Source organism: Panthera pardus, unplaced genomic scaffold (assembly GCF_024362965.1).
Source record: "Panthera pardus isolate Hobbes unplaced genomic scaffold, ASM2436296v1 HiC_scaffold_8, whole genome shotgun sequence".
Classification (NCBI taxonomy): Eukaryota; Metazoa; Chordata; class Mammalia; order Carnivora; family Felidae; genus Panthera; species Panthera pardus.
In genome coordinates, this window is record NW_026527013.1 from 58,252,412 (window position 1) to 58,279,419 (window position 27,008).

The following is a 27,008-nucleotide window of genomic DNA, read 5'->3' on the forward strand; positions in this document are numbered from 1 at the left end:
GTAAGAGAATATTTTATTCTTCGTATTCCACACACTCCTGTATTTAGGGCTAAAGGGCATGATGTTTGCAACTTACTCGCATATGATTAGAACAAAGTTATGTATCTGTCAGCATGTATGAACATATACATAACTATGGCCAGATGGATTCAATGACTAAGCACATGCTAAATAAAGCAAAAGGGACAATGTGTTAGTGACAGGTGAACCTGCGTACTCAGTATGCTATTTTTATTTTTGCAACTTTTCTGTAAGTTTGAAGTTGTCTCCGAGTGAGTTTTAAAAAGATCAGAGTTCCCTTCTTTGGAAAAATGTCTATTCATGTCTTCTGCCCATTTCTTAACTGGATTATTTGTTTTTTGGATATTGAGTTTAATAAGTTCTTTATAGATTTTGCATACTAACCCTTTTTCAGATATGTGCAATTTAAGAAACAAAACAGATGAACACATGGGAAGGGGAAAAAAAGAGAGAGGGAAGCAAACCACAAGAGACTCTTAACTGTAGAGAACAAACTGAGGGTTAATGGAGGAAGGTGGGTGGGGGATGGGCTAAATGGGTCATGGGCATTAAAGAGGGCAATTGTTGGGATGAACACTGGGTGTTGTATGTGAGTGATGAATCACTAGATTCTTCTCCTGAAACCAATATTACACTATATGTTAACTAACTTGAATTTAACTAAAAATTTGAAAAACAAAAAACAAAAAACAACAGTTTCCCAAATTCTGTTCTGTCATGGGCATTGTGATATCTATGTTGCAAATGGCAGTAACTGATCCTAGGCCTTTCTGCTACCTGCAGTCCAGCTGATAGCAGTCTTCCCCAGCCTTTCCCAGCTTGCTGAGATTGGAGAGAAAATTGTATGTCATGCTTACAAATCAATGTCAATCTTTAAAGCTTGCAAAAACTTATAAAACATATATAGATCTGTATGCCAGCTCAGCACAGAGCATAGAGGCTGCATTCCTATTCTTGGATGTGTTCTAGAAAAAGGAATGCGAACCCAGTGATTACATGGTAAGAAGAAGCTGGTGCAAGATGAAAACAGTGACAGTCGGCTAAAATCACCAGAAGCTGAATCTGCTCAGATGCATCTTTTTAGTTAAAAGTAATAAACCCTCTTTGTTTAAAGGTGGGTGGTTAGGCTGGTGTAGAAAACTCTGTCAGTAATATCACTGAAATATCAGCTGTCAGCCATATCCCCTCTGTGATCATCGTTCCAGAACACGCTGATTACATCCACCTGCTACTCTTTTTGCCTGAGGATTTTCTCTCCACTCAAGTGCGGCAAGTTGGGAGTGCCAAGAAGTCAATCTGAGGATAAATACCTCAGATTCTGCACCCTCTGGTAAGGAACAGCCCAGAGGCTGTTCCACACTGTCTCCAAGTTTTCAAATGGGATTGAATGCCAGTGGCCCAAGGCGGTAACCTGTCAGTTAATTTTCCCTTGTGGCCCCCTACTTTCCCATCTTTTTCCTCTCTTAATGCCTCCCAGAATTATGTAAACTCAAATCCTGTCTCAGCATATATTTTGGAGGAGCTCAACCTAAGGCAGATGATTATTTTTATTAATTGGAAACTTAAATGGAAAATTAAGCCAAATGGTGTGGAAAGAAAAGCTGATGTGGAACAAGGAGTTAGTCCCTTAGCAGTCAGGACAGGAGCTGATGTGGTGTAACCCCAGGATTTCAGGATGACATGTTAGCCTCTCGCTCTCTAGTGACAGGAGGTCACACCAGTTGGAGGATATTACCTTTCTGATGGCCTGAACATGAACTGAGGCCCACTCCATTGCTCTAGCATCTATAGAACAGTGCTGGATGACTGGAGAGGCAGAACAGGGTAAAATTGATGGCTGTTGCACCATCTTGCCCTGTATCATGGAAGGTCTCTGGGAAGGGCACAAGTGGAAGAGAAAGAAAATAAGTCAGGACAGAGCCTGAATCATTAACCTGGCTTCACTTCATCAGGCAGACAGTTTATTATCTTGTCACTCTGGGAGGAGACAAAGGATTCTGGCAGAAGACATGAAACTGTAGTCAGAGACAAAGGACTCCGTCAGTCATGGCACACTTCCCTCAACAAGCAAACTGAAATACACCTAGGATCTAGCTTCCTTTATTTGACTTTTTTTTGTTTTGTTTTAAATTAAAAAATGTTTATGTTACTAATTTTTTTCTTCCTCCAAAATGACAAGACAGAGGAATTCACACCTAAAGAAAGAACAAGAAGAAATGACGGTCAGGGATTTAATCAGCACAGATATACGTAAGATGTCTGAACTAGAATTTAAAACCATGTTTAAATAGTAATAATAGTAGCTGAGGTTGAAAAAAGCACAGAAGACACCAGAGAACCCCTTTCTGCGGGGATAAAAGAACTAAAGTCTAGTCAGGCCAAAATTAAAAATGCTGCAACCAAGATGCAATCTCGAATGGATGCTGAAACAGCAAGAATGGATGAAGCAGAGCAGTGAATCAGCGATACAGAAGATAAAACTATGGAAAATAATGAAGCAGGAAAAAAAAGAGGGAAACAAAGGCAAAAGATCACGATACATGACTTAGAGAAGTCGGCAACTTATTAAAGAGGAATACCATTTGTATCATAGGAGTCCCAGAAGATGAAGAGACAAAAAGGGTCAGAAGGTTAAATGACCGACTTATAGCTGAAAACGTTCCTAATCTGGGGAAGGGCACAGATATTAAACTCCATGAAGCACAGAGAACTCCCACTAGATTAAAGATTCAGGCAGACTTGGATGAGAAGCAGTAGAAGGAGGCACTTACATGCCTCTATCAATAGGAGCTTCAGAAACCATCATTTTTCCTTCTTTGCCTTGGTGGCCAAGAAGCTGAGCTAAGTTCTGGAAATTTTTCTTAACTTAGGTTTTCTGATAAAATTACCCCCTCTACTTATTACTAAGCATGTTTGTAGTTTCATTGCACCTACACTTATCCTTTAAATTGTCTCCATTGTTTTTGGAATACAAATGGCATATATGACATATACAGTATAAATATGTGGTGTATGTGGAGCAAAAACCAGAGGTAGCAACTCTCCTTCAGGGTATCACAAGTTCAGTACAACTTTTCCAGGGAGGACTGAAATAGCAATAGTAAAACAGACAAATTCAATCACAGTGTATCTCTCTCTGTTGATAGTCCTGGGATAAAACAGAATTTGATCCTGTAGTTGCGACCAAAGTTGTTTGTTCCTTTCTCAACTTTCTATTTTGAGAAATTTGAAACAGTTGAAAGAAGAGTACAATGAATACCTTCAGACTTTACATCCGGATTCAATAGTAGCTAACATTTTCCCATATTTTTACTGCCTCCCTCATGTGTACACATGAACACGCACTTTCTTTTTCTGAAACCCTTAAAAATTAGTTGCAGACATGACACTTCACCCCTTCACGCTTCTTCTAAGAATAAAGATATTCCTTTACATAATTACAATACCATTATACCTATGAAAAAACATTAATTCTATCCCATTAAGTAATATTCTGTCCGTGTTCTGATTTCCCCAAAATGTCTACATTGTTGTTCTTTTCAATCAGGATCCAATAAATGCTCACATTTTGTATTTGGTTTTTATGTCCCTCTGATCCCTTTTCACTTAGGATGGAACCATCTTTTTTTCCCCATGACATTAACTTTTTTGAGTATCTGGGCCAGTTTTCTTGTTGAATGTCTACATTCTGAATTTTTCTGTTTCTCATAGGGTCATTTAACCTGTTCTTCTCCCTTGTATTCCCTATAGATTGGAAGTTTAGAGGCTTGATTACACAGGAGTTAATCATTTTGGTGGTGGTAGGCGGGCAAGAATCCTTCCTACTGTATTACACAGAAAGAAAATACACTCATTCTTGAACAACCTGGGTTTGAATTGCATGGGACTACTTATATGCAGACTTGTTTCAATAAGTATAGCAAGTACTGTAAATGTATCTTCTCCTTATTATGATTTCTTAACATTTTATTTTCTGTAGCTTATCTTAATACAATTATTTCAGCATATAACACATATACAGAATATGTGTTAATTGACTGCTTATGTTATCGGTAAGGCTTCTGGTCAAGAGTGTAGGCTACTAGTTAGGTTTTTGGAGAGTCAGAAGTTATATGTGGATTTTTGACTGCACGGGGGGTTGGTACCCTAACTCCACATTGTTTAAGGGTCAACTGTATTATAAAATTATCCCATTTTAAATGATGATTATTTGGTTGCAACGGTAGCCATCCAATTTCACCACTGTAAGAGTATATATGTTTCCTCATTGTAATTAGTATTGATTAGAATTGTGGTTAGTATTGGTATTATTTGTATTATTAGGCTAATACTTTGGTGTCATGTACATATCCTGTTCTTCATAACCTTTCAATCAATGCTTTTAGCATCCGCTGATGACTTCCCAGAACCAATTATTATATGTAGTCTTCTATCATTCCTTCTACGTTTATTATTCATTCAATCAATTATAGTCAATTATGATTTTTGATGGTCAAGTTATTTCAAATTTGGCCACGGACTGCCCTTTTACACTGGCTTGTCTGTCTTTTGATGGGACTCCCTTAAGTCTTTGATAGTTCACCTGCTTTCTGGTATAACAGGACATCCCAAGCTCAGCTCACCATTTTCATGCTCCACACCTGGAACCGGCTATTTCTCTAAGGAGCACAGCTACTTTCTAAGCCTCTGACTGAAAGCATTGTTCTACTAAGGTAGCAACTTCCTATTTGGTCCTCACTTAGCCCCTTCAGGGCTGGGACTGCATATATTGGTTCTCTAGGGCTTATCTAGAAGTCATTCAATGAAGGTTTGTTGAATGAATGAACAATGGACATCAGCCAGGGCAGTGGTTCTCATTTGAACCACTGCATATTAGAACAATCTGAAGAGCTTTTATTTTTTTATTTTTTATTTTTTTCAATATATGAAGTTTATTGTCAAATTGGTTTCCATACAACACCCAGTGCTCATCCCAAAAGGTACCCTCCTCAATACCCATCACCCACCCTCCCCTCCCACCCCCCATCAACCCTCAGTTTGTTCTCAGTTTTTAAGAGTCTCTTATGCTTTGGCTCTCTTCCACTCTAACCTATTTTTTTTTTTTTTTGAAGAGCTTTTAAAAAATATTGATGTCTAGGCCCCATACCCAAATATTCTGATTTAACTTGTCTGGCATGGAGAGACAATTTAGCTTCCTGGTTAAAAAAACACAATACAAATGGTGGGGCCAGACTATCTGAATTTTGAATCCCAGAATCAACACGTACCCTCTGTGTGACCTCTTTAGGTGGCTTGTTTCTCCAGTGGTCTGTAAAGGTAATGACAACATCTACCTCACAGACAGGTCACGGTGAGCTTTGTATAAATTAACATATGCAAAGTGCTCACAACAGCTCCTCGGCTCCTCGCAAAGTCAACACCAAGTAAGTCTTAGATGTCCATTTGATTCTACATTTGTTAGTGAAGTAATTAATTTTTTGAAATACTTCGCAACGCAGTTCCTCTTTTTGATTATTCAAGTTTGTCCTCGGCAGCCTTTCTCCCTTTAGGGCTGGGCCCCGTGCTGAATGAGAGAAGACAGAGGGGTGGTTTGCGAGAAATTCCTGCCAGGGACAGGGAAAAGGCAGAGAGCTTCTCTGGTCCTGGGCAGAGAAGGGGCAGCTTCCTGGCTCCCCTAGAATTATCCAGGGAAGATGGTGCAAATGAGTCAGCTGGGTTAAGGGGGACTGGAAGCAGAAGGGCCTTACGGCTGGACTCTGGCGGAATCTCTCTGCCCAGAGCTCTACCCACTCTGGTAGCCAGCTTGGAGCCAAAGTGGAGAAGAGGTGTGCTCCCTCAGCTCACTCAAGGTGTTCCTATGTGACCTTGGAAGGATTGCAAGAGTAGCTACAGACTGCAAATAAGTGCAGGTGCCAACTGGCTGCTGTAGTGGTAAAAGGTGAGGGGACCCTGCCCCAGGGACTTAGGGGGAAACACACTAAAACCAGAGGCTGGGAGGAAGACGCAGGTGAGTCTCAAAGAGCTAGTAGCTGGAACAAGAGCCAAAGTGGGGGCTCTGTCAACAGGAAGCCAGCTGAGCCCTGGGAGCAGCCCCTACTCCCGGGATATTCAAGTATCTTGGGTGCTCACTGGAGCTAGGAAACACGGGATGCTTCCTCTCCAAGCTCACTTGGTCCCTCGAAAGGTAGGACTTCTGGGGGTGCCTGGGTGGCTCAGTGAGTTGAGAGTCTCACTTTGGCTCGGGACATCTCACGGTTCGGAATTCGAGCCCTGCATCGGACTCACTGCTGTCAGCGCAGAACCTGCTGCGGATCTTCTGTCCCCCTCTCTCTGTCCCTCTCCTGCTGGCGCTTTCTCAAAAAGGCAGGATTTCTGTGTCATCGACACAGGGATCCTTTGCAAGTCCCTAAGGCCACGATGCCATCTCCTCCTGGAGGCTTTTATGAGCAGGAATAAGTTCCCGCCACTAGGTGTCACCTGCCACCACTGTCTCTCTGTCTCTGGAAACTTAACATTTCTGTCCCTGGATAGAGCCATTTCTGCCTCTTCCACACAAAGAACTCCCCTCCACTGCACTCTCCTGTGGGCAGTTCAGCTAATTCTCCTTATTAGTGTTAAACACAAGAGCCAATTACTTTGGGGGGAGAGAGAGGAAGAGCCTCTTTTTCCTTAATAACAGCATTATTGAGATATGATCTACATGCCATACAATTCATCTTTAAAAAATGTGTAATTCAGTGTATTTTAGTGTATTCACAGAGCTATGCAACCATCACCAGCATCTAATTTCAAAACATTTTTGTCACCTCAGAAAGAAACCTTGTACCCCGTACCCACTGGCAGTCATTTCTTGTTCCTGATTCCCCTTGACAAGCACAAATCCACTTTCTATCTTTATGCATTTGCCTATTCTGCACATTTCATAGAAATGGAACCATACAGGGTCATCTGTGATGGCTTTCTTTTACTTAGCATAATGTTTTCAAGGTTCATTTACGTTGTAGTGTATGTTAGGACTCCATTCCTTTTTAGTGTCAAATAATATTCCATTGTGTGAATGTACCGTATTTCCTTTCTGCAGTCATTAGTTGATAGACACTTGGGTTGTTTCTACTTTTGGGGTGTTAAAAATACTGCTGCTATGGGGGCGCCTGGGTGGCTCAGTTGGTTAAGCATCTGACTCTTGGTTTTGGCTCAGGTCATGATCTCAAGTCACGAGATTGAGCCCCGTGTCGGCCTCTGCACGGGGCATGGGATCTGTTTGGGATTCTCTCTCTCTCTCTCTCTCTCTGCCCTTCCTCTGTTGGTGCTCTCTGTCTCTGTCTCTGTCTCTCTCTCCTCTCAAAAAAAAAAAAAAAGAGAGAGTGGGATGCCATGGAATGCCATGGAAACTTTCTCTGTGAGGTTCTCCACAGGGTGACTTGACTTATGCTTTATTTTGGGGCTGGTCAGGTCCCCAAAGACAAGTCTTCCGGCCCCCTGCTGGAGGCTAAGGCTGCCCACATTCCGGGAGCCAGGGAGGGAAGAAAAGTGGTGTCTCAATATTCAGTGTGCAATTTTCGCTCAGCCTGCCTGTTTTAATAGCGAGTGCTTGCCCTCCACTCCTGGCCTCAGCTTCGGTCTCCACTGGGGTGAGCAGGGGCTCTGTGTCACTACTGAGAGTGGGGCAGGAGACTGGCTCCTCCTTGCTTCCAGCTAGTCTTCATCGTCTTGGCTTCATGTTTCAATCGCCTTTTTCCTGAATCAACTACACAGATTATGAGACATTCGTTGCTGGACTGTGGTTTTCTGAATAAATAAATGGAATGACTAGGTTTGTGTCACACAAGGAGAGGAAATCCAGTGCCTGTTTTTAGATCTGATGCTGAAGTTTCTGGTTCATAACGGGCATGCTATTATACAATTGCTCTATTTTTCATAAACCCCAGGAATGATTCATTCAGCTAATCCCAGACAATCCATCATGTTAGGACCAAATAATTAAAATGGACTTTGAGAGCTCATATGGTAAATCCCTTTCCCTCTGGCTGAGAGCATTATTAGTCCCCTGTAGTACCAAGAAAAGAGGTTGGCTCATAGTATGAGGATAGACCGTTTGAAAAGTTGGAGGTTATCAGTTCTCTAAGTCAATATTATACAAGGAATGAAAAGATAAAGAAAGGAGACAAAACAGAATGATCTTCTCGGTCTTTAGACACTAACTGCCACCCACCCCTCTGGATGTTCTGAGGCCATCCTTTGTATTCTCCTGGTGAAGAGAAAGCCAAAAGCCAGGGGATGAAGAGGAGGCCTGTGATCCCAGCGGGAGGAGAGCCCTGGTGGGTGTGTGGATCCAGCAGCTGGAATCTCTCTCCTGACTCCATACTCGTATCCTTCTTACACACAGAGCTTGAACCTGGGGGCACTTATACATCTCCTTCCTAAGCCAGGGTTCTTGGCTACTGTGATAGATGACACAAGCATGTGCAGTTTAACATAAAAGATATTAAAAGCACTTTTTAAAAAACCTCTTTGGAAAGTCGTCTGAAGAACAGACAGAGAAAGGAAAATTAAAGGTTTTTACTATGGGAATACTCAAACATACACAAAAGTAGTAAAATAACACCCCAGTGTATCCATTATCTAGCTTTACCAATTAGCAACATTTTACCAATGCTATAAAATCTGTTCTCGCCCCCCTCACCCCAATCACTTTTTAAAAAGTCTTTGCTGGAGTAGATTAAAGCCAATTTCAGACAGCATATCACTGACACCCATAAATACTTCTAGATGATCTCTAATTGTTAACATTTCTCTTTTTTCCTTTCTCCTTTATATAAAACCACGAGGCCATTATTATCATAACCGAACAATTAACAATTCCCGAATACCATCTAATTCTCCAGTCCATATTAACATTTTCCAGATTATCTGAAAAATATCCTTTTTAAAAAAAATTTTTTTTAATGTTTATTTATTTTTGACAGAGAGAGAGAGAGAGAGAGAGAGAGACAGAGCATGAATGGGGGAGGGGCAGAGAGAGAGGGAGACATAGAACCAAAGCAGGCTTCAGGCTCTGAGCTGTCAGCACACAGCCCGACCCGGGGCTCGAACTCACGGACCACGAGATCATGACCTGAGCTGAAGTTGGACGCTTAACCGACTGAGCCACCCAGGCGCCCAGAAAAATATCTTTTTACAGGAGATTTGTTTGAATCAAGGGGCAAATAAGGCCCACTTGTTGTATTCAGTCTATCCATCTCCTCTTGTGGTTGGTAATGAAAACTTCATTCTTAACTTACGTCTAATTATGTGCATTAAAAATGAAGGTGGGCTTATAAAAGGCTTTGCTCTGCTGCAGTGTCAGCTTTATTTTAATCTGGCCCCCTTCCAAAGTTTTAAGTGCTCTGGAGGCATGCTTTTCATGGATATATACTGGCCTAGCGCTTCTATCAGTGAGGTTAGAATTGAACAGTTCGTCATTTCAATATACCTGCATTCCGCCGTATTTACTGGTAAGGCGAAATAACTTTGGAGACAGTTGCTTATGAGATTGGTGCCTATTTCAACAATTTCTGTTACATTAAAAATTCTAAATCCATACTGTGTTTTGCAGTGACGGTAGAGTCTGGTACGTGGGAACTAAGTGTGGTAATAAATACGTGTGTATTTAGAAATGCTTTCAAGCAATTGATTTCAAGTGGTAGTCGTGGAGGACGAATAAGAGTGTCCTCTGAGGGTGGGATCTCTTGGTCATTAAAGACAGTGATGAAACCCAACAGTCCGGCCATGGCTCTATTTCTGCCTGGTCTTCACGTTCTCAAATCTCTCGTTAGCCCTGCAGTCGGGCCTTAGACTTGCTCTCCCACTTCTCCTCTCCTCATATTCGGCTAATATTTACTGAGTGACTGCTGTAGGCCAGACACATTATAAACTGGATCTCATTTAACTCTTAAAATAGCCTGTGGGGGTGGCGGTTCCATTTTGCAGCTGTGAAAACCCAGTTCAGAGCTTCGGTGAGAGGCTCCAGGCCACTGAATTCTGAAGGCCAGGCTTCTTCCCGGGCTCACCCTGCTGTCTGGATTATCCTTTGGGGGCTGGGTCAGTTAAGGGAGTTTAAAGCCAACACCGGCGGAGGTGATAAAACATTTAAAATTGGATCGGTACCTGCTCCGTGGAATCCCCCGCAGACATAGAGCTTCCCATCCACTGCTCCTGCGTTGGTAGAATTGGTTCGAAGGGAGAGCAGGGGACTTGGCATAGGTGGGCCCTCTCTCCAGAAGTCCCCATCAGGGTTATAGATCTCTACCACATCGAGGCACTTTCGAACCTGGCCTTTGTCTCGACCTACACAGCCAATTCCACCTACAGAGAATGATACACAGAAATGAGATGACCAAGAACTGCCCCTTCATCGTGGTTAGCACCCCCTTCCTGCTACAGTTTGTATCACACATTTACAGGCCTTTGACTTTTCCTTGCTTGGTGCTACTTCTCAGATAATTTCTTTCCTTTGCTTGCTCTTTCTTTCTTTCTTTCTTTCTTTCTTTCTTTCTTTCTTTTTATGTTTATTTTTTTAGAGAGAGAGGGAGACAGAGTGCCAGTGGGGGAGGGGCAGAGAGAGAGGGAGACACAGAATCGGGAGCAGGTTCCAGGCTCTGAGCCGTCAGCACGGAGCCCAATGTGCAGCTCAAACCCATGAACCGTAAGATCATGACTTGAGTCAAAGTCAGGCACCTAACTGACTGAGCCACCCAGGCACCCCATCTTTGTTTTTTTTTTTTTTAATGTTTATTTTTGACAGAGAGAGCACGAGCAGGGGAGGGGCAGAGAGAAAGAGAGACACAGAATCCGAAGCAGGCTCCAGGCTCTGAGTTGTCAGCACAGAGTCCAACACGGGGCTCGAACTCATGAACCATGAGATCATGACCTGAGTCGAAGTCTGATGCTCAACCGATTGAGCTACCCAGGTGCCCCTCAGATAATTTCCAAGCAATAGTGATGTCTGCTCCGTACTCCATACCCAAATTTAACATCATTTTTATTCATAGTGTTCTGTATGTTTGTGCTATGCATGAGGCTGATTCCCTTCTATGTTCTACAACTTCCAACACTGGTTCACACAATGAGCATCGCCCTTAGAATAAGAATTTCAAGTTTGAATGTGAGGGTAACTCAACTCTGACATCTGTCTTTCTGTTGGTTGTTAGCAATGATTTCACTAATCTGCTAGTAGGGATGCATCCTTTCCATTCTTCATCATTGTAAGCTTGTCTCTTCCTCTCTTCTTAAGTTGCATGAACTTTTCCCCATGAGGGAAGGGCTCTCCTTTAATGAATTTCAAGTTTGAGGTCAAAGAAAGGCTCCAAACTCAAATGCCCAGGGCTTGTTCCATTTTTGGATGATACAGGTCATTCAACAGCTATTCACTGGTTGCCTATTTTATCAAGGCAATGTGCTAAATTATAAGAAGTTTAGGGAAATGGATAAGGCATGTTTCTTGCTCTTAAGAAATTAATGAGGTGGAGGGGCATCTGGGTGGCTCAGTGGGTTAAATGTCCGACTTCGGCTCAGGTCATGATCTCACGGTTCATGGGTTGGAGCCCCGCATTGGGCTCTGTGCTGTCAGCTCAGAGCCTGGAGCCTGCTTTGGATTCTGTCTCCTCTCTCTCTCTGCTCCTCCCCTGCCCATGCTCTCTCTCTTAAAAAATAAAATAAACCTTAAAAAATTTTTAAATGAAATTAACGAGACACAAAGGGTCATGTATGCAGATAAATAGGTAGACAACATCATGACAGGTAACTTAGAAGAGATACAAATTAGACTCAGAAGTCCAGAGTCTGTGACAAGTAACAGATATATCATTTACATAGTTATGATTTTAAGTCCAGCCCTTCATGGGAAAAGTAATCGTATAAGAATTTCTAATACACTGTAATAAGAAACACTCGTTTGTAGGTGATCTTTTTTTTTTCTCTCCTCCGAAGTCCCACAGTGAAAGGTCTTTGCCGCCAGGGCCATGTTTCTTGACCTGAAGGATGGCTCCTGAGGCAAAGGTGAATTTCCCGGAAGGACAGACACTCCTCTCATGGGTGACCTCCTTCCATGCTGACCCAATCTGACAACCCTGCTCTGCATGACCAATCTCCTTCCTGTTTCGGGGGTCCAGAAGAGTCGTGTTGGCTGGGGCTTGGCTGTGTTGTTTACAGAAGTATCAAAAAACGTAAACTGAGCTGCTCTGACCTCCTGGCATTTACCTCACATACCACTTACTGAGAATTTAATCAGATACCATTTCATGGCATTTTTTCTTTCACTGTTACTTAACACCTTTTGCCCATCGTTGTGCTAGTCAGATGGTATTTTCATCACTGCCTGTTTTTTTTTTCAGTCTTTCTTCATACCTAGCACAGTGTCTGACACATGGGTGCCTGGAACGAATGAATGAATGAATGAATGAATGAGAAATTTAACTCTTCCTCTGCTTTCTCTGTCCAAGTGGATGTATTGTAAGCTCACTGAGGGCAAAGGTTGCTTTTTACACCTCATATCTCACAGTGCCTCACACCCAGTGCTCAAAGAATTCAAGGAGATTGATGGGAACAGCTTATTTTCACCCTGGTCGGGACCTACGCCAGGCAGGAGAGGTGATGGCAGAGGACTTTGGAGGAAGATTCCATTTTTTTTATCCCCCCTCTTTGCTGATGGAGCCTGGCCTGTTTCCTGTCTCAGTATGAATCCAGGGACAGAGACTATCAGCTCAGGAAGCTCCTAGTTGCTTTCTCTTGTATCCGACCAGATAAATAATTTAGCCCATTCCAGTGCCAAGTCTGGGCCGCAGCGTTTCCAAGGAGGGGACGCGCTGGCCTTGGCTAACCGCACGGCTCTGCTGTTCACGGGCCCTCTTTCAGCATGGCACTGTGGTAGTCAGAGGTGTCTTAGGCCAACAAGAAGTGGAATTTCCTATGTGTGGGGCAAGACGGCCTTCAAGAAGAGGATTTATCACCAGCAGCTAAACCTGGCAACTACTCATCAGGTAAGAACGAGACGACTTAGTTACCTGCTCTGCAAAGACCCAGGGGAGGTATTATTAGGCTGGTTTATATTACAACCACTTTGGAAAACTTATGAACAAGTGGAAGCAAGCAGGTTAAATGTGAGCCACTGGGAGTCAGGCTGGGGGCAGGCGCAGCACCCAGCATCCTGAACAGAACTTAGAAGTTTCACTAAGAGCCCATTCGAAAAGCTTTCCCAACATAATGTGTATGAAGAATGGTAGTATTCTCTTGGTTTTTGGAATAATCGGAGCGCTTGCCATTTTTGTTATTCTGGTACTAAGTGCACTTAATTATCACGTGCAGCCCTCACTCTGCTCTTGGAGACATGTGCCCTTTCTGTTTGGTTGGCAGACCGCGTGCACGCTCCGCTTGCGGGTGCCACATGGCTTACGGGACATTGTCTTTGCTCCTGACCATTAATGCGTGAATATGTTCCCTGTCTCACTTGGATGTAATCCCACCATCAAGTACACTTAGAGCGTCACTCTGTAACAGCAGACTTAATGAGCTTAAACTGAAGGTGAATCCTGATTAGATAAATAATCAAATAAAAGCGTGATCTTTATTAATAAGTCAGCAGCGGCACCACAAGAGAACTCTTTTGATGAGAGAAATCTAGGGTAGGATCAGCACATCTTTAGAATTTCAATGAGATACCTCCATATCTTTAATTTATATGCTATCAGAACCTCTCAGCCTGACTTTTCTTTATTCAAAACAGGCAAATGAATAGAAATCAGCTTTGGGAGTCATCCCCAAATCGACCTCAAGTGCAAACTATACTCCTTAGGGTTTTTTCAGTGGGTGGAAATTATAGAAGAGGACAGTTTCTGCCTCTCCTCATTTTTGTTTCTACAAAAATGAAGACCCACTCTTCTTGGGTTTGGCTGCTACTGATTCCTTCTCTTCTGTGGCCTGGCGGGGAGGTGGCTGAGGGCAGAGGGGAGTAGCACTTCTCTGACCCCCTCCAAGGACTCCCTGTCCACAGCACCCTGCCTGCAACGGGGCTGGCTCCCAGCATCTGCCCTGACGGGTAGCCTTCAGGTGGCAGACTTACTCTATTCTTCCCTGGGCTGGATCCAAAAGAGGAAGGGGATTGTGTAATGGCTCTGACAAGCTCCCAAAGTTACTTGCATTGCTAAAGACGCTTTAGAAACAAGCTTTAGTAAATATCTTTAGTGTCGTAAGCTCCCTTGTGACGCAGGAAAAACACGTGGGCTTTTGGAAACAGCCAGACTCTGGTTTACATGCTTGGGTCGCCACTTACTAGCTGGTAACGTGGGTCAATATGATTTACCCAAGCCTCAGTTTTCTCATCTGTAAATTAAGGATAATAATACCAATGTCATAAGTTGTGGCAACGATTACGTTATTATATTACTATGTAAAGGGGAAGAGGGGTAAGGAGGTACTTGCGTTTGCTGTGTATCTATTCACAGGCATTCCTATGGGAATTTTCTTTATTCTCCTGTACTGTATGTAAACAAAATGGCTGGCAGGCAGTGTGAATTCTTTCTCCTGCATGTTCTGCAATGTTGGGTAAGTAAGCCAGTGGTCACCGAAGTTGCTAAAATCTTATGTTTGCTTCTTCTCAATTTAACTATTTGCTATGTCTATGGTTGATTTGACTGTGTGGTCAAATCTCTCTTAAAGTTTCGTCTTCAGGAGGTCAGGGGGCTGCAAAGTAGGCTGAGCCATCATCTCAGCCATCATGAGGAGAAAAGCTCCCTGACAAGATTTAGAGGAATTCATTTGGTCATGAACGTCAGAGAGAGGCAGGGGCTATCAAGTGACATCCTAAAAGCCAGAAAAGGATTTTGCAGTGAGCAGGTTTCCAGGAGCGAAGCTGGCCCACCCGTCTGAGTGGATGGACTACTTTCTGACTTGTGTGTCAAATGCGATCTATTCACTGCTGATATAATGCCTGTGACGATTTTGTTCTCACTTGAGTTGTCTGCTCTCCGAGTTTTTTTCTACTCTCATTTTAGAGTTCCCGATTTGGAGCCTAAGACCCTAGGAGATGCGATCTTGTTCCTTTCTTAGTCTAACACAGGCATCTTGGGTATTTTCAGAAAAAAGTCCTTGAGGACTGGGTTGAAAGCAGGCTTATCTGCCATTTACAAAATTCCGGGTGATGCCAGGCACTGCTTATCTGTGTTGTGCCTTGGCTCCCAGAACATGGTCTGACAGTCCTCACTTGTAATAAGGCCATTCTCTTCACCTGCTAACCCTTTACTGTCCTTTGCCAGTTTTTTTCTCACCAGGCTAAGAAAACAATCATCTGTCTGCATTTAATTTGCTCTTCAAAACATATTAGCTTGAAAATCAAATAAAAGAGCTGAAAAGTTCTTGATTGTGAAAAGCTTGATTTTGCTTGAGGGCAAATCATGTGTTTGAAATGTCTTACATTTCCACTGGAATTAGAAATACATTTCCAGGGGGGCGCCTGGGTGGCGCAGTCGGCTAAGCGTCAGACTTCAGCCAGGTCACGATCTCGCGGTCCGTGAGTTCGAGCCCCGCGTCAGGCTCTGGGCTGATGGCTCAGAGCCTGGAGCCTGTTTCCGATTCTGTGTCTCCCTCTCTCTCTGCCCCTCCCCCGTTCATGCTCTGTCTCTCTCTGTGCCAAAAATAAATAAAAAACGTTGAAAAAAAAAAAAAAGAAATACATTTCCAGGGACACCTGCGTGGCTCAGTTGGTTAAGTGTCAGACTCTTGGTTTCAGCTCAGGTCATGATGTCACAGTCTCATGGGTTCAAGCCCCACCTTGGGCTCTGTGCTGCCAGCATGGAGCCTGCTTGGGATTCTCTCTCCTGTCTCTCTGCTCCTCTCCGACTTGTGCTGTGTCTGTTTCTTTTAAAATAAATGAATAACCTAAAAAAATTAAAAAACAATACATTTCCACATTGAGAGAGAGAGAGAGAGAGGGAGAGAGAGAGAGAGAGAGAGAGAGAGAGAGAGAGAATACACTTCCCACTGGACATGTAGGCAGCTGAATAGTAAGTTCTGGCACTGAGCCCTCGGGTGCCAGATAAGCTGCAATTACAAAATTGCTGTCCCACCCGATTCTGATAATCCCTGGGCTTTACTGGACCCAGTCCTGGGAGTCAGTGGATTTGAATATGTGAGACATATTCAAATACGTGGCCTGACCCCAGCAGTTCTTTCAAGCCCTGGGGTCCTCTTTCTTTCCTTCCTTCCTTCCTTCCTTCCCCACACCTCTTCACTAGCTTGTTCTGCAGGCTTGACAGGTCTGAAGGCTGAATCCCTATGGGGAGAACCAGGGAGAGCCTGGGAATGGTGGGTAGGAGCAAGCTTAGCAGGTGACCTAGAGATGTCATGCCAGGTCAGGGGTGACAGGGCTCAGCCTCAGATGAATATCACCACTGTCCTCCTTGATTCAGCAACCTCTGTATCTCACCCGTCACCCAATTCCATTGGTGGTACCTCCTCAACACGTCTCCTATGTACCCCTTCCCTGTAAGGTACACAAGCTTTGATGACCCAGCCACTGCCTGGTGCTACACCTTCCTATCACCTCATGCTCCAGGCATGCTGGGCTGCTTGCAGCTCCCCAAACAGGTGAGGCTATGTAGCTCTTGGCCTTTGCTTAGGCTGATCTCTGTCTAGAATGGCCTCTCTTCCTCCTCCTCCCCTCCTTCCTCTCCCTCCTCGTCCTCCTCCTCCACTTCAAAAACTCCTACTTCTCTTTTAAGGCTCAGCTCAATAGTCACCATCAATAAATCTTTCATGTCTAGGGGCGTCTGGCTGGCTCAGTCGGTAGAGCACACAACTCTTGATCTCGGGGTTGTGAGTTTGAGCCCCATGGTGGGTGTAGAGATTACTTAAAAATAAAAAAATCTTAAAAAAAAAATCTTTCATGTCTCTACATAAAATTGGCCATTCCTTTCTTTGGGCTTCCACTGTCCTTTGAACCGAAATCAGATTCTATATATAAGATATATTGTTCTTATTTATCTTTATGTATGTTTCCCTATTAGATTAGGTTGTAAGTCACTTGAGGGCAGAAGAGTGTCTAGGTCACATCTGTATCCTCAACACTTTTTACAGATAGTTACGAAATAAACATTTAACTAAATGCAGAAATGGATCCGCTCCTCACCCTCATCCCAGGTATCTTTTTTCTTACACATTTTGTCAAAACAAAAAGCGATGACTGGCTTCCCAGAATGTGGCAAGCCCTGAGTCCAAAGGGCTGAAAATTCACTTCCTGTCAGTTTATAAAAATCATCTTCTTAAGGATACAGGAATGTCCGCCCAGGTATTAAGAGAAATTGTGGGTGTGAGTCTGTTGTTGTTGGGCTCAGCTCTTCCCCCCGGGTCAGCCTGCCTACATCAGTTAACTTCTCTTAACCTGGGCTGGACCTGACCTGACAGGACACGAGCCCACACTCTGCTAATACTTCTCTGAGGTGAGGACTATGAATCAGATATATTCCCCGGCTGAAAAATGTAGACACACAGGATGTAAATCCTTGAAGGCAAGGTATGCGTATTGCTATATTCTCTGAGGTGCTTTGTCGAGTAACTAACTATTAAAGAAAAAAGGCCATAATAAGGGTGTGGCATGTTTATCTCATGTGTAAATAAAATGATTTGCAGAAAACCATAATTTGTGCTCATTTCCATATTTACCCAAGAACTTGTAGAGAATCGGAGTGATAAAAAAATGCTCACATATATGAATCAGGATAAACTCGTTGAAGATAACACATTCTACTCTTTTATGATGTCTTAAAACATATGTTATTCTCTGCCTTAGTGAACTGAAGATACCAAATGTAATTAAACATTTTCTCAAGGATTCAGGAGTAACAATACAACTTGTTGTCATAATATGCCATAGATACAGAGATGACTCTATTCATTAGGTTGCGCGAAAACAGACCCAAGATTTGCTTTCATGAACAAATCTTTGCTGTTGGTGTGGCTTTTAGCAATTTACCTCTTTTCATAGAAGCAAAGCATAGAATGTCTAGGTGCACAGCCCTTTGGCTGTGGAACACTATGCTAAATCAGGGGCCAAGACAACAGTCTCCAGAGATATTTCTCACTCACTTTCAAGAACATTATCATCACTGCTCATCAGGGGCTTTCACATTGGAGAAGCTTCCAATTTTGACTTCAGAGTAAAAAAGTGCTTTAAATTTATAGTTAATTTTAAGCAATCTATAAGTATATTCTGGATATCCACTTTGTATTTATACTAGGTATCTGAGAATAATACGTTTAAGAACCTTTTTTTTTTGTCCTTAAGACACAGTCTACTGGGGGCTGTGGGTGGGGGCGCCTGGGTGGCTCAGTCGGTTGAGCGTCCGACTTCAGCTCAGGTCATGATCTCATAGTTTGGGAGTTCGAGCCCCACGTCGGGCTCTGTGCTGTCAGCTCGGAGCCTGGAGACTGCTTTGGATTCTGTGTCTCCTTCTCTCTCTGCCCCTCCCCTGCTTGTGCTCTGTCTCTCTCTGTCTCTCAAAAATAAGTAAATGTAAAAAAAAATTAAAGAAAAAAAAAGACACAGTGTACTGGGAAACCAAAGGCAAATATGAAATCACAAGTCACATAGCATTATAATTATACATGGATTGAATAAATAAGTATATATAAATAAAATATATATTATAAACTTATAAATGAAATATATACATAAAATATAATTTCTAACTAACTGTCATAAAGAAACGCGGGACTGCCAACTTTCTGTGAACTTTCAGGATATCAGTGATAAAAATTACTATAGCTAAGTTGTAATTTGGGAGCCACTTGGACTTCAGAAATGTCCCAGTCCAGAACACTCTGGAATTAGATCAGAACACACTGACAGCCTGCTTGATAACTTATGACGGCCAGGATGCTTTGACCAAATAACCTTGACATGCTCCGAGAACACCTGACTAGACAGTGCTGTCCCGGGGGAAGGGATGTGGTTCCATTCTTTGCAGCTCTTCGAAGAGCCGCCTCAGGGCCTGGCCTGTGTGATGCATGCTCAGTAAATATTCTGGGCATACGATACTCCAACCCACATGATACTACCTCTTCTCTGTCCTCACTATATTTGTATTTCTCAAAGGGTAGTCCTACAACGAGTCATTCCAGAACTGCCTGGATGCTTCCTGCAATTCAGGTTCCTAAGTCCCACTTCAGACCTACTAGCTCAGAACCTGCCAAGGGTGAGGGCCAGGGACCTGCCATTTTGACGAATAACTGAGGTAATTTGAGGAACACTTCTCTCTTTTAAAAAGTTGCTTCAAATTGTATCTGAAGAAAGATAAAGGCAAAATCTTACCATAATAAAACTTAGTGCTTCCATCTGATAAAAGCATTCACCTCTAGTGTGATCTCTGAAGTGCATTTACTCTAGTGACTGGAACCTTCTGTGTGACTTCCCCTGTGTCACCCTCGCTGGCACTCCCGCTGAGAGACTGCACAGTATGGCTGCCTCAGCGAGCCAGTGAGGCACAGAGTGGTCTCCTGGAGAAAGTGATACCCGGTGGTTTGGGACATCAGCTGTGTGGGAAGACTTCTTGTTAGCTGGCTCCCCAGACAGGAAAATGAAGAGTCCTACTTTAAATTTTTTTTTAATGTTTACTTATTTTTGACACAGAGAGAGAGAGAGAGAGAGAGAGACAGAGCACGAGCGGGGGAGGGGCAGAGAGAGAAGGAGACACAGAATCCGAAGCAGGCTCCAGGCCCTGAGCTGTCAGCACCGAGCCGGACGTGGGGCTCGAACTCACGAGCTGTGAGATCATGACCTGAGCCGAAGTTGGACGCTCAGCTGACTGAGCCATCCAGGCGCCCCAAGAGTCCTACTTTAAAAAATTTTCCACGATACCCGGAACTGATTGTTTTTGTGGCTTTTCATACGATGGGAGAAAACGACGGGCTACAGAGATGAGGGAAGTCAGCTCGGTAAACTAGTGTGTATCAAGCCACTGTCACAGAAGCCAGGCCCTGGGCTGGCTCTTGGAAGAGATGCGGACACAAATGAGCCAAGGTCTCTTCCCCTAGTCCGTCTGAGTATAGCGTGATGATGGCAATGACAGCTGCAGAGCAGCATGCTGTGGGGAACCCAGACCTAGTGGCCACACAGCCACCAAGGGGAAGGGCATTTCTTGCCAGGTGTTGAAGGATGTGTAGGAGGTAGGGAAACAAAGGAGGAGGCAGTAGAAGCAGAGGGAGGAGAGTAGCCACAGGTACAGAATGGAGGTGTGGACAGGAAATGACTGTTGCTGTGGCTGGGGTTTAAGTTTTGTGGGGCTGGGAGGGGAGAGGCTGGAGGGGATGAGACTTCACAGGCAGGCTGGGGTCAGGTTGGGAAAGGTCTAAACCTTTCCACAAATAGACACAGGTGCTCACTTTCTATATTTGAGTTTCCTGACCCATCAAGCTGAAGCAACTTCTGACTTTTTAAAAACACTTGCCAGAATCCCATATTTGTGAGTATCCATTGCCATTTCAGAATCAAGCATAATTTATTCAAAAGCCTAACTAAGAGCAGGAGAGCGAAAATGCTTGCTAGTTTATTTTACAAAAACTCTTTTTCAAAGACAACCCCTGGTACCATATTTAAAATCATTTTTTTTTTTTTTTTTTTGGTCATGCAGACACCCAACAAGAGCTCATAACCAGGGATTAATGAGGTGGATCCTGGAAGATTCCATCTTTCTCAAAACTTTACTAATAGGAGCCTGCATTTAATTCATCTCCTACTTTATTACTCATAAAAATATGAGTTTAACCTTGAAAACAAGGAGTTAACATTTTCTCACAGTGATGGGATAGGTTCACCTAAAATTTTAAGGCTGCGTGTTTAAAGAACAATTTTCTGGCAGATTAGGATGTATTTTGGATTAAAGTAGCTTAACTATCTCTTATAATGAGCATTCATAGTACAAATGACAAAAGATTGTTCTTGAAAAATAAAGCATTTTAAAATGCATGGCTTTAAACAGCATTTTAAAATGCAAGGCTTTAAACAGCACCCTCTGCTCTCTTCCCAGAGGGTTTCAAATGGTTCTGCCATCAAGCCCATGGCCCGCTCCTTCCTGCACAAAAATGGTTACGCTCCAGAGAAGCCCTCAGAAAAAAAGCCAAAATGAAAATCAGCCAGTTTTAAATACCTGGGCTTTCAATAGGGTGCCATTTACTCATAAGGGTTACATAGACTCTTTCAATTATTTAAAGCTTTCCAGGAAGGTATTCAACAGAAGAGCCAAAGACAGTGTGCAAAACTGATCAAATACACATGTAACTGAATGGACAGTGGAGTCATTTAAGCAAACAATCTGGCCGTATCTTTTCCTGTATTTTTATTTTAAAAATGCAATTTATAGATTTCCAGGAAAAACTATACAGTGTCTGACTAATATGCCTCTTGGCTAGTTTGCCATCATTCCAGGAGCCATTTTCGTCTAAATTCAAGTCATTATCTGTGGCAAGACACTTATGCAAAAATTTAGCACAGATGTTAACTGAAGCCAATATTCTGAAATCTTGACAGCGCCTATCAGACCTTGGGGTCAGCCTCAGCCACAACGTGCAGTAGTGTAAATGGAAAGAATACATTCTGGACAGGATTCTCCAAGAGCCCCTCACATGAAAATGTGTCCCTGCTCCACACAGAAAAGCAGGCTGGATGGACACGCAGTGTGTGTTTTTTTGTGTGTATTTACAATGGGAGGGAATGAGAAAAGTGGACAGAAACAGACCTCTGACCCCAATGCGTGAGGGCAGAGCGATCCCAGCACCCAGATGGCTCCCCAGCTGGGCCCTGCGGCCACAGCACAGAGACCTGTCAGCCGAGGAGCTGGGACAGCTCAGGCTACTGATGTTAGGAGGACTGGGCTGAGCATTTTGGGGACCAAAGTGCAATTGTCACTTATTACGAGTAATAATAATAATTATCCTTATAACTCTTATTTCTTGTGCACTTATATATGTGCCAGGCACAGTATTCCTCATCTGACATAATACTCTCAAGCTTCACGACTGCATGAGATGACGGTGTATTATTATTATCCTTATTTTATGAAGAAAACGGACTAACAGTTAAGCAACTTGCTCAAAATGGCATGGCATTAATAAGTTGCAGAAATAGGATTTGTCTGCAGAAGGACCTTTCCTTTATACGGCTTATTTGAGGTAAAGAAGAAACCTGGGAAATCTTTGTACAGATGGCATTAACTCAGATTTGTAAAAGTATAAAAAAGTAAAGGCAAGGGCCATTAATCAAATGAGCCAGATGCCGCCCCCCCCCCCCCCCCCCGGGCCTAAATCTCTCCCCAGGGTGGTTAGATGCTTATTGGGACTTTCAGGCCCCTAGGGCTCCAGTTAACCTGACACGCTAACCCCTCATTTAACAAGAAGCCGGATTTCAAGTCATGGCCCAGAACACAAATACCAACACTGAACAAAGTAAAGAGAAGTGAATGGCAGTGCTGTGACGGAGACCTTGAATTCTATTCTGAAGAAAACTGGAGACATTGTTAAAGGTCCACAGCCGCACAATCTGTGTGAATGCACAATCGTCTGCCCGAGCAATCTTCAGGCACAACTTGGGGAAGGCAAGGAGAGGGGAAGAAGCGGCACCGGAGCAGTGGGAAGGAAAGGAAGGACCATCACAACATAGCACCTGCTGGCCTTCTAGCTCGGGGGGCGGACGGTCCTACCTAATTCACAGCCGATTTGTACGGCACTCACATACAGAGTGGTACACTTTTTGATGTTCCTCATGATTACCTGTACAAGTTATTTTAACCCTGACATGGGGAAGATTTGGGTTTGAACCCTAGATTTAATCGCACTACTTGTACGATAAAAATAAGCAGAGACGTTACCTTTGTAGGACATTGTGAGAACTCGGACAACACATGCAAAGCACCAGCATTTAGTGATTCTGCAACACAAATTACTTTCCTTCAAAGAAATTTCTTCAGGAGGCAGAGAAAAGTGTGATAACCTAAAACATTTTCTGTCTAGTTAAAAATGTTATCAGATGATGGCACTTAAAGGTGCCGGCCCCAGTTATTTGGCAAATGTAACTTTGTAGACTCTTTCCTTTTCCAATGCCTGGGAAACAGTTTTGGCACCACTCAGAGCATAGACTGACAAGGGGGATTATCTACTTATTTAAAGGTATATTTTACTCCACAAGTAAGGTAATAAACTTTTTGTGGATAGGGGCTTTGTCCACGTAATTACCTAAATAGGGCCGGATAAGTAATAGCAAAATTGTCCACACAATAAAGGCGAATCAATAGGAGAGTTGGAAAAATATTTTAGGAAACTTCCAAACAATTTAGGGTAAAGTAAGCCTTGTCCTCTCTCTTTGTAAACGGATTCGGAGTGGAAACAGGAGTCTCAGAAAAGTAAATTGGAATTAAAAAATTGCTGATTTAGAAGATCTCTAAGATGGGCTGAACATTCTCAAAGAGAAAGAGCAGGAGGACCGGACACCCAGCCACTGGGGATCTTAAAGGGAAATTCTCCAGACAACCCCCAGAAGCATTTACTCCTTGGAGCACCCTTAGGATGTGGGAAACAAAGGCAAATGAAAAATTCCCTTACTGCCTGCAGCCCATTGACAAGTCCTTGAAACAGGCAGAGTGACCTCCCTCTAGGAGCTCGGCTGCCTCGAAGTTGGTGACACTTTGCTGAGGCCAAAAGGCAACCTTAGCTTAAAATTATGTCGACACCCCCCCCCCCCCCCAGCATCCTGTAAGTCTACTTTAACATATAAATATTCCTTTGGAAATTTCCTTTATTTCTACCCGCTTCCCCATATATGTTGGCGATCATCCTCCAAGCTTATGGCCCCCCGACATACACCTGAAGGTCTAATGACTGAACTTTTACTAAACAGTAATAAATGACCTTTTCCTAACAACAGCTAGCCCCTCGAGGTCCTGGAAACCTTGCTTCCAAAATTCCTTAGAGACTTTCGCTGTCCCTAACCCCCTCCCAAACTGAAGGTTTATAATCAGTCACCCATCATAACCTCAGAGCAGCTTTCTGCCCATGGGTCCTGTCCCTGTGCTTTTAATAAAATCACCTTGTTGCACCAAAGACGTCTCAAGAATTCTTTCTCGGCCGTCAGCTCCGGACCCCCACCACCACTTAACTGCATCACTTAGACTCAGACCATCAGGACAAGACTTTAGTAAAACCACTGTCAGGCTCTTCTTTGTGTACTTCTTTATCCCTTTGGCCATATTTTTCCCTCTTTACTGGTTTACTAAGGGCTGGTGGCCATCCTAACTTTTTAATTTGTCTCTCCCAGACTATTGCTTTTGCAGTGAATTTTAAGTATGGTATACAGATATGTCAAACTGATGTTACCAATAGTGACACAATAAAAAAAATGAAAAAAAAATGTCCCTGCATTGAGAGAGAGGGATAACAATTTTCTTGAGATTGTTAAAACAAACAACCCACAAAAAGCACAAGGCCCAAAATGGTGTCATTTAGACCAAGTTCTCACATCAGTGCTCTATAATCTAATTGCAGTTTCAACCTCCCCCCGAAATATAGTCTTAGCTGGTCAGTCAAGAATTTTTCAGTCCCTGCCAGTGAGTCTGCACCAGAGTCCTTTCAGGGCCCCCAAGGAAAGATGAGGTCATCTGCATGATAGGGCACTTTGCTTCTCCCCTCCCCCAGAAAGCCGCCTCACATAAAATAATCCTTTTCTTTTGCTGATAACTTTCTTGTCCCCACACTGGGCTGTAACAACCTTCTGTTTAGTCCCACTCCTCTGGTGCCTCTCCACGTGCTAGGTGGGGGCTGCCCAATTCATGAATGGGTTAATGAAGCCAGTTGAACGTCAGATTTACTTGGTTGAGTTTTGTGATTTAACAGGATGTGATAGCGATTGTTTATCATGAGCCCTTAAGACAAATCTACCTCCAGCCCCAGTAGCGTTGATCATGTCTCTATTGCAGCACTCAGGGTCTTTTTTCTGTGTAGGAACCAGGCTCTTTGATGCTGATCCAGGACCAGGACAACTGTTTTATCAGTCTTTTAGTTAGACCAGGTGTACAACTCTCCAGTACCCTCTGGGGGTTATGTCTTCTTGTAAAGAGTCTGAAGGGATAGAAACCCTTCCCACATTGGTGGGACAGATTTCTGAGGGTAATAATCCCATCCCCAGGTGCTGCTCAACTCAAGTGATCCTTGGAAATTTCTCCCTCGATTTGGTCAATATAGAAAATAGTAAACAAACCAGTTAAACTTCCTTTGCCCAAAGAGCTATGAATTAGCATAATCCTTGATTTTTCCATTGCTAACCAAAAAGAGTCTGTGCCATTGCTGACACTTCATTTTGTACCTAGATTAACATCGCAGGGGAGGTAGAACAATTTCTGTTAAGAACTGTTAAGGAAGACTCAGGGAGTTGCTGGGCCTTGTTTTGATGGTCAGACCTGGAAAAGTCTAAATTGTGCCATGAGAGTGCCTTCCACTCACTTCTTGTAATACCTTGTTACACTTGTATATCGCATAGCTTGATGTGTTTATTCAGAGTCTTAAATCTACACAGCCACTGTCCTAACACATGTTTTGACAAATGATTTGAAGACAAAAACAGGACAAATTCGTGCTGATCGACAAGTAAATTAAAATCTGACCCACAAGTAAAACCTTCTCTTCAAGAAGGATCAACGATAATGAAGATTGTCCGGACCAACCCTGATGGTCTCTCCTTGTGCTTGGGCTGAGAAGACTAGAAGGGGAGGGGGAGAATATATCAAACTTCCACACTCCTAGGAAAAGTCTGGCTGTTCTAGAGCCAGGGTAACAAATCAATATCGGAAGTGGTTTTCAACCTGGTTAATCAATCAATGACAACTTGCTTCTGTGAACGTGTCTCTGGAACCATTCAGTCAGCTGGAGCCTCAGACTCTGAAAGGAAGCCAATCTGAGGCCGACTCACTCAACTGACCCCTCTGCTAGGACGGACTCCACCCACTCCTGCCTCTGTAATGGACACAATCTATCCTTCTAAAGGTGACAGCAACCTTTGTAACAACACTAAACCAAAATAAGCTCCTGCCCGAGATCCTGAGTGGGAGTATCTCTCACCAGTTAACCATTCCTGCATCTAAGAAATCAATATACTCAGCTTTTTTGACTCCAAGATACTGAGTGCTGGTCTCATCCTTTAATGGTGGTAAATAATTGACATTTAATTCAGAAACAGACAAAATTAATATGCACTCATGAAATGAATGTATTAAAGCAACTCAACCTAATCTTTCTCTACCATGCTTTGACTTCTACTGACCCTGGTGCCAAGCCTCCTTCCCCTTTTCCTTCATTTGACTAAGTCGCACCTGTAGAGTGACCGAGTCGACCCTCCACGTGTCCCTATAGGTGTGCACTTAACTGTATGCACGACTGACCTGACTGTATCTTATTCTGGTCCACGAGTTCCTTCCGGGCATAGAGTTTGTCTTTCATTTCTAGATCCTCAGCACCCAGGCCAGGGTCTGACATATTATATGCCCAAAAAGTATTTGTTGAATCAAATTACGGTATGATAAGAAAATGTAATATCTCTCCATTGGAAATTATTAGTCTCTCTGATACCAATGTTACTCAGTTGAATTTTACCTGTTATTTAGAAAGGCTTTCCTTCCCTGCTTGTTTCTCCCTTCAATTCTGAAAGGCCAGATCTTGCTCATTTTCATTCATCTAGTTCCTAAGAACTGTTTTCATTCATAAGTCTCTTGATGATGCTTCTTCCCCATTAACCCAGGCCTTGCTACTTGCTATCTCCTTCTCCCCACTTCCCTCACTGTACTAATTTTGAATTTCTAGACCATATCTTCTTTCCTTACTATGTGTGCTTCCCATCCCTTTACATCTTTCTTAGCTCAATGGCATGTTTTGTAATATTAATTTAAGAAAATTTTATTTTGGTAAGAACACTTAACATGAGA

General features: G+C 43.1%; 1 protein-coding gene across 8 annotated transcripts in view; it reads right to left on the reverse strand.

The window, feature by feature from the left end:
• The window catches only part of KBTBD12 (kelch repeat and BTB domain containing 12), a 76,264-nt gene that overhangs the window by 14,191 nt on the left and 35,065 nt on the right, over positions 1 to 27,008 (reverse strand). For 6 of the 8 annotated variants that reach the window (XR_002075489.2, XR_002075488.2, XM_019430984.2 and 3 more), the window contains one exon: positions 10,168 to 10,365. The exons of 1 other annotated variant lie outside the window; for it this stretch is intronic. Coding sequence is in view for 5 of the 7 variants with exons in the window: in XM_019430984.2 (XP_019286529.1) it covers positions 10,168 to 10,365 (198 nt within the window). In the remaining 2 variants the exon portion in view is untranslated. Of the gene's footprint in view, positions 1 to 5,194; positions 5,585 to 10,167; positions 10,366 to 27,008 lie in introns of those variants that run through there. One more of the 8 variants, XM_053896781.1, reaches the window with a different exon arrangement.